Source organism: Pseudopipra pipra, chromosome 2 (assembly GCF_036250125.1).
Source record: "Pseudopipra pipra isolate bDixPip1 chromosome 2, bDixPip1.hap1, whole genome shotgun sequence".
NCBI classification, from domain to species: Eukaryota; Metazoa; Chordata; class Aves; order Passeriformes; family Pipridae; genus Pseudopipra; species Pseudopipra pipra.
This window is the reverse complement of record NC_087550.1, coordinates 31337783-31351210: the sequence shown is the minus strand read 5'-3', so window position 1 is coordinate 31351210 and position 13428 is coordinate 31337783. Positions and strand designations below refer to the sequence as shown.

At 47.8% G+C, this 13428-nt stretch overlaps 1 protein-coding gene across 1 annotated transcript in view; it reads left to right on the top strand.

The window, feature by feature from the left end:
• The window catches only part of GAB2 (GRB2 associated binding protein 2), a 92788-nt gene that overhangs the window by 47311 nt on the left and 32049 nt on the right, over positions 1 to 13428 (top strand). The window contains exon 2 of the mRNA XM_064644879.1: positions 5836 to 6136. Within this exon, the coding sequence (XP_064500949.1) occupies positions 5836 to 6136 (301 nt within the window). The remainder of the gene's footprint in view (positions 1 to 5835; positions 6137 to 13428) is intronic.

Below are 13428 nucleotides of genomic sequence, written 5' to 3'. Positions count from 1 at the left end.
CCAGCAGAATTGTTACCTGAGCAGACATAGGAGGCTTCTTTGCTGCTTACAAATCTACTTCCAAGTCGCATTTCCTTTGAGTTAGCGCTAAGACAGGGAGGGGAGAGGTGTTCTTGCATGAATAATAAAATCAACATCTTTCTGTCCATCAGATGAGATAAAAAGCCCCCAAGGACACAGAGGAAGACAACATTATTATACAGGTCACCAATAGGTTACTCTACAGTCCTCCTGTGTGGGGCTTCACTCGCTGATGCTGGTAGCACCAGCCACAGTAGGGGATCATGTTCGTTCTACAGGACTGCGGGGATGGGTTTGCTAGGGCAGGATCAGCTCCGGTGCTGGGTAACACAGTCCAACAACTACTGTCAGTGTAATTGTTGCACATGGCAAAAACGGTAACACCACTGAATGGCCCAAGCCACCCCAAAACATGCTCTCAGCATACCCCCATTATTTCTGTCTCCCTTTCCCAGGGGTGATCTTGCCAGGATATCTAAAGTGGTAGCAGACTGGAGAGGGCATCAGGGGGACACAGCGACTGGGAAGAACAATGAGACCTTTCCAGGCACTGCAGTCCTTCTCACATGCTCCTGAAGCGTAAACTCCTCTCTGCCACACCAGATGTGCCAGGAGCCAGAGGGCGAACATGCTCGATGGGGTGCAAGACCACTCTGCACTGCAGAGTGAAAACTGGGGGGTTGTTGGCTGGGACAGACTCTTGGCTTTCTGTGGAGATGGTGGCATCCCCACCAGCAGCTGGTGGCCACAGGGCCACAGGAGCTGTCCTGCACCACCTAGAGCTTCTCTGGCTCTGAGCAAATCTGGGACACAAGCACTTGCTCGCCCTGCCATGGGGTTTCCTCCTTGAATTGCTCAGTCTGTGGCTTCATCCCAGTGTGAGAAATTTGCCTGATGTCATGGCTAGGTCGCTCATCCTGCCTGCCAGCCTGGATTAGACCCTGTGATTTGTGTCAGATCAGATTTTGGAAGGTTTATTTCACACTGGTGGTATGCAGTGCTGGTGGGCATGAAGTTGATGTCAGGGAGAAAAGGAACAGGGCAGAGAGATTTCCTGGGAAATATATATTTCTCTTCTCCTTACATATGCTATAAGGGTGTGTTGGTAAAATTATTAATATTTCACATTTGAGAGATCTGAAATATAGGAGTTTATCCTAATTGTAAGAACATCCCTTTCAACTCAAAGCTAACAGTCTCTGACTGTTTCCAACCCCTCACTTCAGAGCTAAAATAATACTGGGTGAACCACTCCTATAGGCCCCACCAAGAGCCATCTCTCCATATTGTCACTATTTGATTCCTTCTTAGGATTGTGGCACTTGGCAAGCTCCTCGGGGATGGATACCTGGCTTTACTAACATTGAAATTACAGTTTTCCTCACCTCCTTTTTTTTGGAAACAACATGTAGGCTGGATATCTGCAATCACTTTGCAGAGAACAGGGAATCAGAAGGGAAGATGCTGTCCAAATGTCCTCTCACTATAATCATAGTTAATAAAGCCTCTGTCTGGCCTCTCCTGAATTGCATTTGGGTACTTGGAGGCCCCAGATTCTCTGCCCTGAGGCCGCCAGCTTTGTCACAGCATTGTGTCATCAGGACAGCCACAGGGGACATGAGGGACTTCATTCAAGGAGTGGTAGGAAGATAGTATGGTGGCGGTAGCAAGATGGTATGGTATGCTATGGTGTGGTATGGTGTGTGGTGTGGTGTGGTGTGGTGTGGTGTGGTGTGGTGTGGTGTGGTGTGGTGTGGTGTGGTGTGGTGTGGTGTGGTGTGGTGTGGTGTGGTGTGGTGTGGTGTGGTGTGGTGTGGTATGCTATGGTATGGTATGATGTGGTGGTATCTCAGTTGCTCAAGAGCAGCCACCTCCTCACACAGCAGAAGGGACAGGAAGGGTCCCAACCACTGCCTGAGCCCCCCAGAGCATCCCTGCCAAGCACACTCAGCCAATGAACCAGAAGCACAACTTCATCTCTGCCAACCCAACTCTCCATAAAACAACCAGCTCCAAGTAGCATCCAGCTGGAAAGGAGACAGTTTTGTGAACTTTAACTTGCCACAGCACTGTTGAGGTGGAAAGCAATCAAGCAGCAGTTACAGTTCTCAGTACCCAAGGAGTATTCACATTGCAATAGGAGCATGATGGATGGGCATGGGCATTTTTTTTAACAAAAAAGAAATACTTGCCAAGTGTCAAAATATTTCTCAGTGATACTAAGGGCCTTTGGCAGCTGTAATTGAACTGTGAAGGAACCTGATGCAGGCAAAGGACCACACAGCTGGAAGTTTGTGCTGCAAAGGCACCAACTCTTTTATGGCTCTTAAGCTGTTGGCCACTCTGCATTGTGAAGCTGTTAAACAAACACAGCCCTTGGCTCACACCAGTGTTGGTGAGGCACACTGCTTTGGCAGGAGTGAACTGATGGCCACAGGGGCTGCAGAAGAGCTATGAAGAAATAGAAGTAAGGAGAGAAGGAAAATTCAAGTGGAAGAGGAAGTGCATGTTGGTCATCACAGCCCCATGCCGGGAGATGATGATCTTGGAAAGAGCGTATGCGTTCACATGGAGTTGCATCCTCCTCTGGTTTGGCATCGTCTGAGATTGCTGTGCACATATGGATCACATACACCTTACTGCTTTCATAGGTGGTGATCAGTAGACCCTTAAATCACCCTCTTGCAGGAAGGTGATATGCTAGGGAAGCCTAAATGTGGAAGATTTGGATGGTATTGATAGCTTTTAATGGGTAAATAGGCAAGCTGAGCCCTGTTCCTAATGAAGACATAGCAAATCCACAGGGAAGAAATAAAATATGCTTGCTGAGCTCAATGTTCAAAAATTCGAAGAAATGGGGAAAATCTCTAAAAATAAGGAGGTTCCTGGCTATTTCTTTATTGTTTACTTCTCTTCTAGTGATCAGTGCTTATTCCTCTGGCTCAGAAGCTGATCTTAGGAGGCAGGAACGGCTGGCCTTGCTGCAGGGAAGTGTGGTGGGAGGTGCCTCCAGCTGTGCTGCCTGCAGCCACCTGTCCAGGACAGGCACTCCAGAGGCTGCTGCCATGAGCTGTTTCTGGGTCAGAAGCTGTTACAGAACACCAGTGACTCTTTATCATCAGGAGGGCACCTTGCAGAGGTGGACTGGGTGGTCATCCCAGGCTGATGGGGTGCTGCCCTGTCCAGTGGTCGCAATCCTCCAATGATACTCCAGCTCCTGAAGCTTCCCAAGAAATTTTGTGCTGGCAAGACCCGTTCTTTCTCAACCAGCCTATGTTAGAATTTATTCAATACCACCAGACTGCAGGTGTTACACTATTTTCTCTGCCAAATGTTGACTGTGTGGGGCTTTTCATTGCTACCAGACAGACCAAAGAGAATTGGAGAACTTGTGACTCTCACATTAGTGATTAAAAGAGAAGCTGTGGTAGCATCATTTGCCTTGCTTGCAGCATTTCCTCCTGTTTTTCCATGAGAACTCTAAATTCTGGTTTCTGTACTTTGTGGATTTTTTAATGCAATGTCTCAGCCATGAAGGGATGCTGTAAGATTGCATTCCAAATGGTTGGAAAGCAACGAGCTAAGCAGCTGGAACTGGTATTGGATGTGTCTTCATTCAGGTGATGGTTCATGTGGCTGCACAACTGCATCTTCTTTCACTGATGTATGTCCATGTCTTAGCCCTGCTAAGTGGCTGCAAAGAAATAACTCATTGTTAACAGGAAGAAGCTAATGGGACATTTTCCACCTAGAACTAGAAAAAAAATGTTCATGAGTTTGTTTTCCAAGGATTTGGGTGAACCATTTTGAGGAGATAGACTAGCAAATTATTGCTGCTGCCTGGTGAAATTGTTTTTTCCCTCCCTGATGGACACAGCTCCGCTGTGTGTCTATTTTTTCATCTAAAAACAGACATTTTGATGAGAAGTGGGTGACTGTCTCCTAGATTAAACTAAAATCTGCCAGCCTTGCACGTCCTCCTGCTAAGCAATTTGCTGCTTCGCTGCCTTTAGAAGATTGCACTGAAGTTGCTTTCCTGGCACGAGGACCTGGTTTGAGAATTAGTGCAAAACTAATTTGGTTACAAATCTAAAAGGCACCACCAAAAGCTATTTTTAAGCCTTTGAGAAGGATGGTGTGAATCCGACTGTTCAGGGAAAACGTTGCAGGCATTTCTTACCCTTATTACAGCCACAAAATTCTCCAAATTTGTGGGATCCTGGTGCAGCCGGCTGGCTGAGTTCTAGCACGTGTCCCTCACCAATATGCAAAGCCTCACAGGGCTGTGGTCAGCACCCGGGGAGCATCATGGAGGACCAGCACACCACTCGCCCTCCTGCTGCCTCTCTTGGGTATTAAAGATGTTTGTGGCTTTTGGTTCTCCTTCTTAGGGACATCATGTGCTTCCTCATCACCCAACCTCTTATAATCATATGAATTCCAAAACTGATTACATATATAAAAATATAAATGAGGTAAATCTCATTACAAAAAAAAAAAAAGGTCCACAACCAGGGTGGGATGGTGGAGATCACATTGGCATGCCTTGGCATCCTTTGGTTAAAACCAAGGTGTGTGTCAGGTAATGCAGGAGCACTGGTAATAATCCACATCGCCCCACTCATCCACATGGCACCTCTCAAACCTTCACTGCCTTCAAAGACATCCTGAACAAACTGTTTTTAGGACCATGCTTAGATGTAGTCCTTTCCTTCCATAGGCCCTGGGACCTGAGGCCTCTGCAAGGCAGCAGACCTCTTGCAGTGGAGAGCAGCTCGAGGTGGTCCCTTAACCCATGCGTCCCTCACATAGGTGCCATGATCCTCATGCGGAGGACACCCCAGAAAAACCCGCTGTCCATCCCATAGGATGGGGAGTTACACCACACAGTTTTCCATGTAATTTAAGTTTTAGCATTTAGCATATTATCACTGTGGTTATTCCCCCTCCTGTGGGCTCCCAGCTGCATTTGGCATAGGGAGAGCAGTAGGGCCGCAGCTCTCAGGGCCAGGGCTGATGGCTGACATTTATTTTACTGATTTGCTTCAAACTCCGTAACCCTCTGAGCCCATTCCATGAGTGGTTTGGCCAGGGGCTGCCGTCAGCAGTGCTTGGAAGAATCAATGATAACCTTTTTCTTTGCTAAGGAGTTACCTACGTGCCAGGGAGGCAAGGATGCTGAAAAACAAACGAAGCTTGGATGCTCCATGGGCCTCCCTGGCATTATTCCTGATATTTAAAAAAACAAACCAGTTCCCTATTGATTTTACTAGTCTTTCTATCCTGGCATTTAAACAGAGATGGGATTGGCATGGTTGGTATCTGCAGACACATGCTATGATACTCTCAGGAGTTTCTTTGAAGGTCGGAACACCAAGGGTGCTATGTCCAAAGTGCTTGAACAACTCCAAGCTGCTGAAAGGCATTTTGGCACTGCTATGGCTGGTAATGCCACTCCACAGATTATTTCACATCAAGGAGAGAAGGGTGTTCGGGTCCTGGGAGCATGGCTGGGCTGTAGGGTAGGAGCAAGGTTGCTCTGAGCCTCAAGACTCTGAGCCTTTTTGGGGTCATCTTTTGCTACAATACTATTTCAGTATTTAATTCTTTTGGATAACCAGTGGGATTTTAGTGTTGAAATGAAGAACTGAGCTGAGTCTATGCACCTCTTGCAGGGATGTCCTGAGCAGCATCCCGAAGCATCCCATGATGGAGAAGTGTCGTGTCCCTCTGTGTCACCCTGTGCCTAGTAGTGGTTTTTTGCTCTCACAGATTCAGTGATGGGATTCATGCTTCCTCTTTTCTTCGTTTCAGGCATGGAAGAAACGCTGGTTCGTCCTGCGCAGTGGTCGGATGAGTGGCGACCCCGACGTCCTGGAGTACTACAAAAATGACCACTCCAAGAAACCTTTGCGCGTGATCAACCTCAATTTCTGCGAGCAAGTGGACGCGGGCCTGACCTTCAACAAGAAGGAACTGCAAGACAGCTACATCTTTGACATCAAGACAAGTGACAGGACCTTCTACCTGGTGGCTGAGACTGAGGACGACATGAACAAATGGGTTCGCAGCATCTGTCAGATCTGTGGCTTCAACCAGTCTGAGGAGAACACAGGTACCATGAGAGCCACGTCCATGGCCAAGAGCATCTTCTGGCCTGTCCTCCTAATGGTGCCCAGCTCCTCTTTCAGATCAGATCTGTGGGAGGGGAGTTCAGCCTGCCACAAGGCTGGCAGGGCTGGAGTGGGAAATGGATGGGCATGTGGGAAACTTCCTTGAAGCTTGCCTACCTTTGACATCTGAAGCAGAGCTGGCTTTGCTCCTGTGAGCTACCTAAGTAATTTTTACCCCCCATAACTGCAGACCATGGAGTCTCTTACAAGAAGTTGGTAGGGCTTGGAGACTTTTTTAGCTGCAGCCTTTGTCCCCATGTGTCACTGAAATGTCATTGAGAGTGGTGGGGGGCAGCAGTGAAAAATACTCCTCATTCAGAGGTTTCAATCCCTTGGTGAAGTGGAGGGAGAAGCTTTATGGTAACCATTTTCCTCCCCACTGCAGTTTTCTCCACTGCTGACAGGCTTCATGCGAAGGACAGACACATATCCCACACCTACATCCCTGTCTCTTCCTGGGACCCTCTGGGAAAGTGCCCTCTGGGAGGGGGAAAGAAAACCCCACATAGTTTTGTGCAGTTGTGGGACCTGTTCTACCGGTTATGCTTCAGCACCCAAACTCGATTGCGCTTTGGCAAGCCGCTGCATTAAGCAATGGTGAGCTTCCTCTGCTTTCCCAGTACCATGAGGTCACATATAAATCCTGAGGGAGATGGGATGAGGAGTTGAGCCTGGTGTGCAGTACTGCAGTCACCTGCCAGTCCCACTATACCTGGTAGCACCTCTGGGCATCTTTGCTTCATCTTGTCCATGATACAGTCTCATCCAAAGGGACTCCAGTCCCATGCTCTATCTGCATGAAACTCCCTATAATAACATCCAGCTTGAATCTGTTTTGGTCCCTTGTGGAGCAGCTGCCATCCGCGGGAGCTGAAACCCTGCCAAGAGCTTGTCAGGCAGGACAGCAAACAAAGCATCACAGCAGCACGGATGCAATCTTCACTGGCTGACGCATGAAACAGGATGTCACCTTGGCAATGGATGTACAAGTGGTAGAAAGGATCCTTGATAACGTCGCCAGCCCGGTCTTTTAGGGAAAGGTCAGGCTAAATAAATTACATACCGTTCCAATATCAGCAGCGCAGCCCTCAAGGTTCAGCAAAATTGTTCAAGCCCCCTTTTTAGGAGCTGTTTTGTTGAAGGATTTTCCATTTTGCGTGAGTTCAGCTGGGGGAACTGTTTTTCTTCTCATTTAGTAAAACGAGCTTTTAGCCCAGCGGCAGCAGGATCGATACAGGACTTCAGTGAAATATAAATCTGTGCAGCAAAAGGAAAAACAATCTCCTGCTTGCAAGTACATCTGTCCCAAAGGGCACACAGGGATCATCAGGCTGCAGAGATCTGAGCACTATTCCCTACAGGATCATCAAGTGACATCAGCAAAAGAGGAACAAAAATCCCTATTTGTAACAAAATCACAGCTCGTTAATGCTTCAGGGAAAGTACCCACTTGAAACAGTACCCAGCTGCCAAAGCGTGATTTTCTGAGTAAGCCAAGAAAAAGCCTACAGGGGTGAATGCAGCAGATGTGTCCAGATGCTGCAGCAAAGAGGGATCATGAATTATTCAGAGTTTGTGCTTCGCTTTGGCTGTTGCACGGGTGACCCCATGCTCACCTTTCCTTCACCATCCCTGCTAAGTAATGGCAAATAAATCATCAGTTCCCCAAAGTAGATAGTGTTCATTTGAAGGACCCATGGCCCAAGGCTGGCTGGAGAAGTTGGGGGATCATTGGAGTGGGATGGGTGTTGGGAGTCTTGTCCATCTTGGCATGTATGAGCCCATCACCTGCCCTTCATGACGGGTCAGCCAGAGAGAGAAATAAAACAGCTGTAGCAATGTTTGTAACTGCTGTGTTCTCTCTTCATCACCTCCTTGAAGTCTTGGGTTTATGGATAGGAGAGTTTGCATGAGATTAAGACAGTTCCTGGGTAGAAATAGATCTTAGGATACTTGGCATTTCATTCTTTGACCTTCATCCCTTCGTCCTCAAGCTTCTCTGTGCCTTGTGGCCTCTGCCTTGGAGAATGAATGAGTCGGTAATTGGAAGAACCAAAAGGGGGAGGAAAAGGTAACCATCATGGGCAGGAATAGCTCCATGCTAATTGTAGCAATTAATTAACTAAACATCCCTCTCCCAGCAGACAGTCAGCATGGCAGAACGAGATCAGAAACTGCTGGGGAAGTCACTGTGCACATTTTTCTGGTTGTACTTGTTCTTGGGCGTGTGACTGCTTTATACTGGCCCAAAAGCCTCGCTGGGTCTGGCTATACAGCCAGGCCGTTCCCAGCTGGATTGTATTCACATCCCAGCCGGGTAAATTCTCCATCACCGGCAAACGCATTTACTACAGCTGCCATCACATGCGCAATTACCTCCTCCTCAGAAGGATATCCCGCATCAGCTGAGTCCCAGCCACTGATCCCTAGTTTGATTTTAACGCACTGGTGATGGGGGACAAACTCATTAGCTTTTGGGGCAGTTTGGGTAAAAGCATGTGTCACCAGCTCCCTGTAATGGTAGGGAAAAGACAGGTTTTCAGTTGCTTTTTAGCGCAATTTAGTAAGCAACCTGGATGCAGCTGCATGCAGTGATACAAACTAGCTGCACACCCTCTGCACCGGTGGGGGACCATGTTTGGGTGCTGCCCATGCTCCCAAAAGGCAAAGTGATTAAAAGGCTAAACACCCTTTGATGCTTCTTTCTGTTTGCAGCTTGATGGGAGAGTGTAAATATTCTGTTGCTTGGTTTTCATGTTAGTCCTTCATATCCTGTCTAGACTGGGGGACTCTCAGGATTAAGAAATAGACTGGACTTTAGGGCGGTTTAATGTCGTGCTATGGTTCACTGCTGGCTTTGCTGATCACCGGCTGCGTTACACATCTGGTTTGGCGGAAGGAAGCTCATTTCAGCCTCAGAGGCCTAAATGTCAGTGAAGTGGTGGGTCCTGCAGGCTGTCCCAAGGAGCAGCCCCAGTGGCTTTGTTCCCTGCCCCAACCTGAAAATAATTGCAGATTACATCTGCCAGGAGAAGGGAAATTAAATTGATTCTGAAGTGTTTACCCAGACTGTGGCAAAGCTCTTTGTTGCTGTTAACACCTATTTACTTTGAGAGCTAATTACTATTTTTGAACAAGCGGAGCCTCACAGGATCCTGGCTCCTCTGTGTGTCTGAGAAAGTCGATGGTGCTCAGGGAAAGTTTCTCCTGTCTCAGTGCTGCTTTTACACTGCAGTTTGCGCTGCTGCCACCTTGATTATTCAAATACAATGTGGGGGAGACCTGCTGGAGACCCTGAGCCACAGGCTACATGAGAAAGGCAGGCGTGTGGGTATTTCAAACCATCTGTATTTTCCCTGCCCTAGTGGGCAGACAGCCAGGACTCAGCTGTGAACTGTATTTTCTCATATGCTTTGTTTGTTGAAGTTAAAAAAAATACCAAATCCCACTAAACATATCTCATGTGCCATTAACCCTTTCCAGAGCTGATGCTTCAGCCAAAACTCCTCCTTGTCCCATCCCCAACATGACAGAGACACAGCTACAGAAGCCTGTAATTTCATTTCTTGTAAACCGGTAAGTGACTCTGCAGTGAGATGTCCTTGCAGAAGTCCTGTGCACGGATTAGTTATTTTGGAGGAGTCAATAACTTTATTAACTTTATGCCAATTTACTGTGCCACCCTCAGCACCTCCGTGGAGCTCCTCTTCCATCTCCTCCATGAAGAAAGGGCTCTTTCAGGGGCTTGGATTCATGGGTGCTGAGCAAACACAAGAGTTTAAAAGTTTATTCATGCACTGCATTAATGCCCCTGTGCTAGAGGTTTAACCCAGGCATGGAACCAGGGAAGGGAATATTTGTGGGTAAGTAGGTGTCCTTGCTCTGAGCTGAAAGCACTCGGAGAGGGTGAGGAAGGCGTGGGAAAAGGATGGCACTGGGCTCCTGCCCTGATGGGTTGTGTCTGGCAGCAGTGGCCTCTCCCACCCAGGGCAGGCATGTTGTCTTCTTTTTTTTTTTTTTTTTCCATCTAAGACTTAATTTCTTTTATTTCTCTCTGCTTTCTGCAAGGGAGCTGCTCCAGGGCTGTCCTGGGCTCTGGCTCACTCCTTGTGCCATCTCCAAGGCTCAGCATTGGTATTTTGCATTGTGACTGGGATCAATCCCCAACAATCCTAAGGCTTTTACTGTCTCGCTGAACGCAAGTCAGGGCTGAGCATTAAAGTTTAATGGAGATCTGAGTGTCTCTCCTTCCTCTTTCAACTCAGACGTGCTCATTCTAGCAGAGTTTAGTGGATTGACCTCTGGGTACCAGTCACTTTCTGCTCACATTGATGAGATATATGCCTCACATGCATGGTCTCCCCTGTGGATCTCTTTGTCTTGATGCTGCCCCAGACCCTCCACCAGTTGCCCCCTTCCAGCCAATGGGAGCAAATTTATTGCTTTAGTACCCATTTGACTTGCTTTGGCTGGGGGTCCCATATGAGTTGCTGGCTGGTTTCTCCCCAGCCTGCTGCCTGCAAGTCTGTCTTGTGAGCCCATTTGGCTGCCCTTGCTCCCTTCTCACTTCTCTCCCAAAAACAAGTTTATCCCAGCATCAGTCCGGTGATGCCTCCAGCCCCATCAGTTCCGTGCAGCCGGGATTGCCTGGGTGTTTGCCCAGCAAAGGGAGCTCAGGGTGGACTGGAGAAGAAAACAACACTGAAGACTTGTTGGGAGAACAGGAGCTGTTCAGAACTGAATGAAGAGGCTACAGGCAGCAAGACTAGAGTAAAAACAGGTTTGAACATCGTATACCACCCACCTCTCCCAAACACGCCTGAATCACCAGTGTTCCCCATCCCTGCATGCAAGAGCAGGGCACCAGGAAGCCCAGGCAAGGTGACAACTCCTGCATTCCTGCCACCCGTGCCTCTCCCATGGCCAGGCAGAACTGAAGCATAGGGGAAACACTACTGACTGCCACAACACCAGGTACTTCCTTGCTATTGTGTGCAGCACACGCCTCCTTCCTTCCCTGCTTGTGCTCTGGAGGAGGTACAAGCCCAGCGTCCTGCCAGGGAGCGTGCAGAGGCTGATGAATGTCAGATGATTAATAGGGCCAAGGAGGGATATGTGGGGGTGTCCTTGTGTCCATGACAGCACCCAGGCCCTTACGCGCTTTGTTTCGGTGTCTTCAGGCAGCACTGCTCCGTAAGGGTAACTAAGCAGGCAGCCCCTTGTGGAGCCAAGCTGGGCCAGGACTTCACATAATCATAGAATGGTTTGTATTGAAGGGGACCTTAAAGATCATCTAGTTCCACCTACCTGCCATGGGCAAGGACACCTTCCATTAGACCACCTTGCTCAAAGCCCTGTCCAACCTGGCCTTGAACACTCCCAGGGATGGGGCAACCACAGCTTCTCTGGGTAACCTGTGTCAGTGTCTCACCACTCTCACAGGAAAGAATTTCCTCCTGATACCTAACTTAAACCTGCCCTCTGTTAGTTTAAAGACATTCCTCCTTGTCCTACTCAACTCTTCAGCTTCTTCTGTTGACATAAGTCAGTAGATCTTGACTCCATCTTTAAGCTCTGGTAGGGGTTATACTTCATATCAGCTCACTTTTAGACCAGTCTGTCCCCCAGGAGACAGTACAACATTTCACAACAAGCAATGAGCAAGATTATGGTTGAGTTGCACTTGACTCATGGGATGGATGGGTCATATCTGGTTGGATTCTCTTCATGTATCCCACCTTCCCATGTCTTGTTCACCTACATAAAGATCTAATGTTCCCAGCCCCATTCGGGATTTGCAGACAGCCTGTGTTGGGACAGAAGTGTGGAGTCCTTGAGCCCTTTACTCTCACCCAGTGTCCCACCATACATATAGGTGTAGACTTTTCCTCAGTGTTCCCATCAATACTTTCTGCACTCAGTGTCATGGCACTTCCTCTTTTAAAACACCTTATGTCATGTCTAGACCTACTGCTTGCACACCTAAGGGCATTTCGATCAACTTCCCCTCATCCTTTTCTACTGTGTTCTGAGTGTTCCTAACAAGGGAAACAGCTATGGCTGCAGATTCACTGTGGGAGGACAAATGCAGATGTCACATCTCAGCCCTAGGCTTCACTGATCTTTGCTGGAATGGATGGGGGAGACCTGGTGACTCCAACTCACTTTGCACCAGGCTCATGGTTGAACTTCAGGTGCGTACAAACGCCTTCTTGCCCAAGTCCCAGTTCATCCTGCCGCTTTAAATTTGTTCCAAACTTCCCTGACCCTGGCTTTCCTGCTCCACAAACAGCAAGTTATTTTAAGATCTGACACTGTTCAGCTTTTATTTCAGTGTAAACAATACTGGAGATGGAGTGGTATTGGCACAAAGGAGCAGCTTGAGAGCAGTTAAGTGCCTGCTCCCTTTTCCCCTCCTTTTTTTCCCTCAGTCCCTTTGGAGATGAGCTAGTTCAGGTACTGATGAGTTGGCTGAAGAGCAGAGCACCACTAACAACTTGGAATTTGCTTCCTAGAAGACAGAAACAGGGAGAGATCCTTGTTGAGCTCTGCCAGCTGGTCAGGGTCTCCTTGCTGTGATTCCCTTGGTAGTTTGGAGAGGGAACTGATGCCACTGAGACATGTGTGGGTGGTTATAATCTGTCCACTTTTAGGGAGAAGGTGGAAAAATATGTCTAAAATGAGGCAAATCATTTGCACCCTGAAAGTACTCGTTTCTTTCCTTTCACTCTCCAGGAAACTCGGACTGATGAGTTTACATGTCTGCTTTCTAGACTCCAAAAACTCTGCTGAGACAAATCCCACCTATCTCAGGATTGCTGTCAAGACCTTTGAGATATCTGGATCTTCAAATTGTGTCATTTGTCATCATTTCATTTACACCAGATGAGGATCAACCCCTACTATTCTGCCATACCTTATTCTTCTTGCTGTACTCTGCTCTCCATCATACTGTGTTACCAGAAACATTGCAGGATCAGAGTCAGTGCTGCAGTGCTCTGATGGTCATTGTTCTAAATGCCAGCATCAGGTTTCCTGCCCGTATAGGTGCCAAGAAAAGGACTGAGGCAAGGGTGCAGAGGATTTTAGCAAGGGAAAAGGTCTTAAGGTATCTACATGATTAGAAAGCCAAGCTTCTGGCTTTAGGGTATCTGACATAATCAAATCTCAGAGGTTTTCAATGCTAGGATCAAGATTTTCTTCACAGTTTGGGTTTTGGAAATTTAGGAATTTT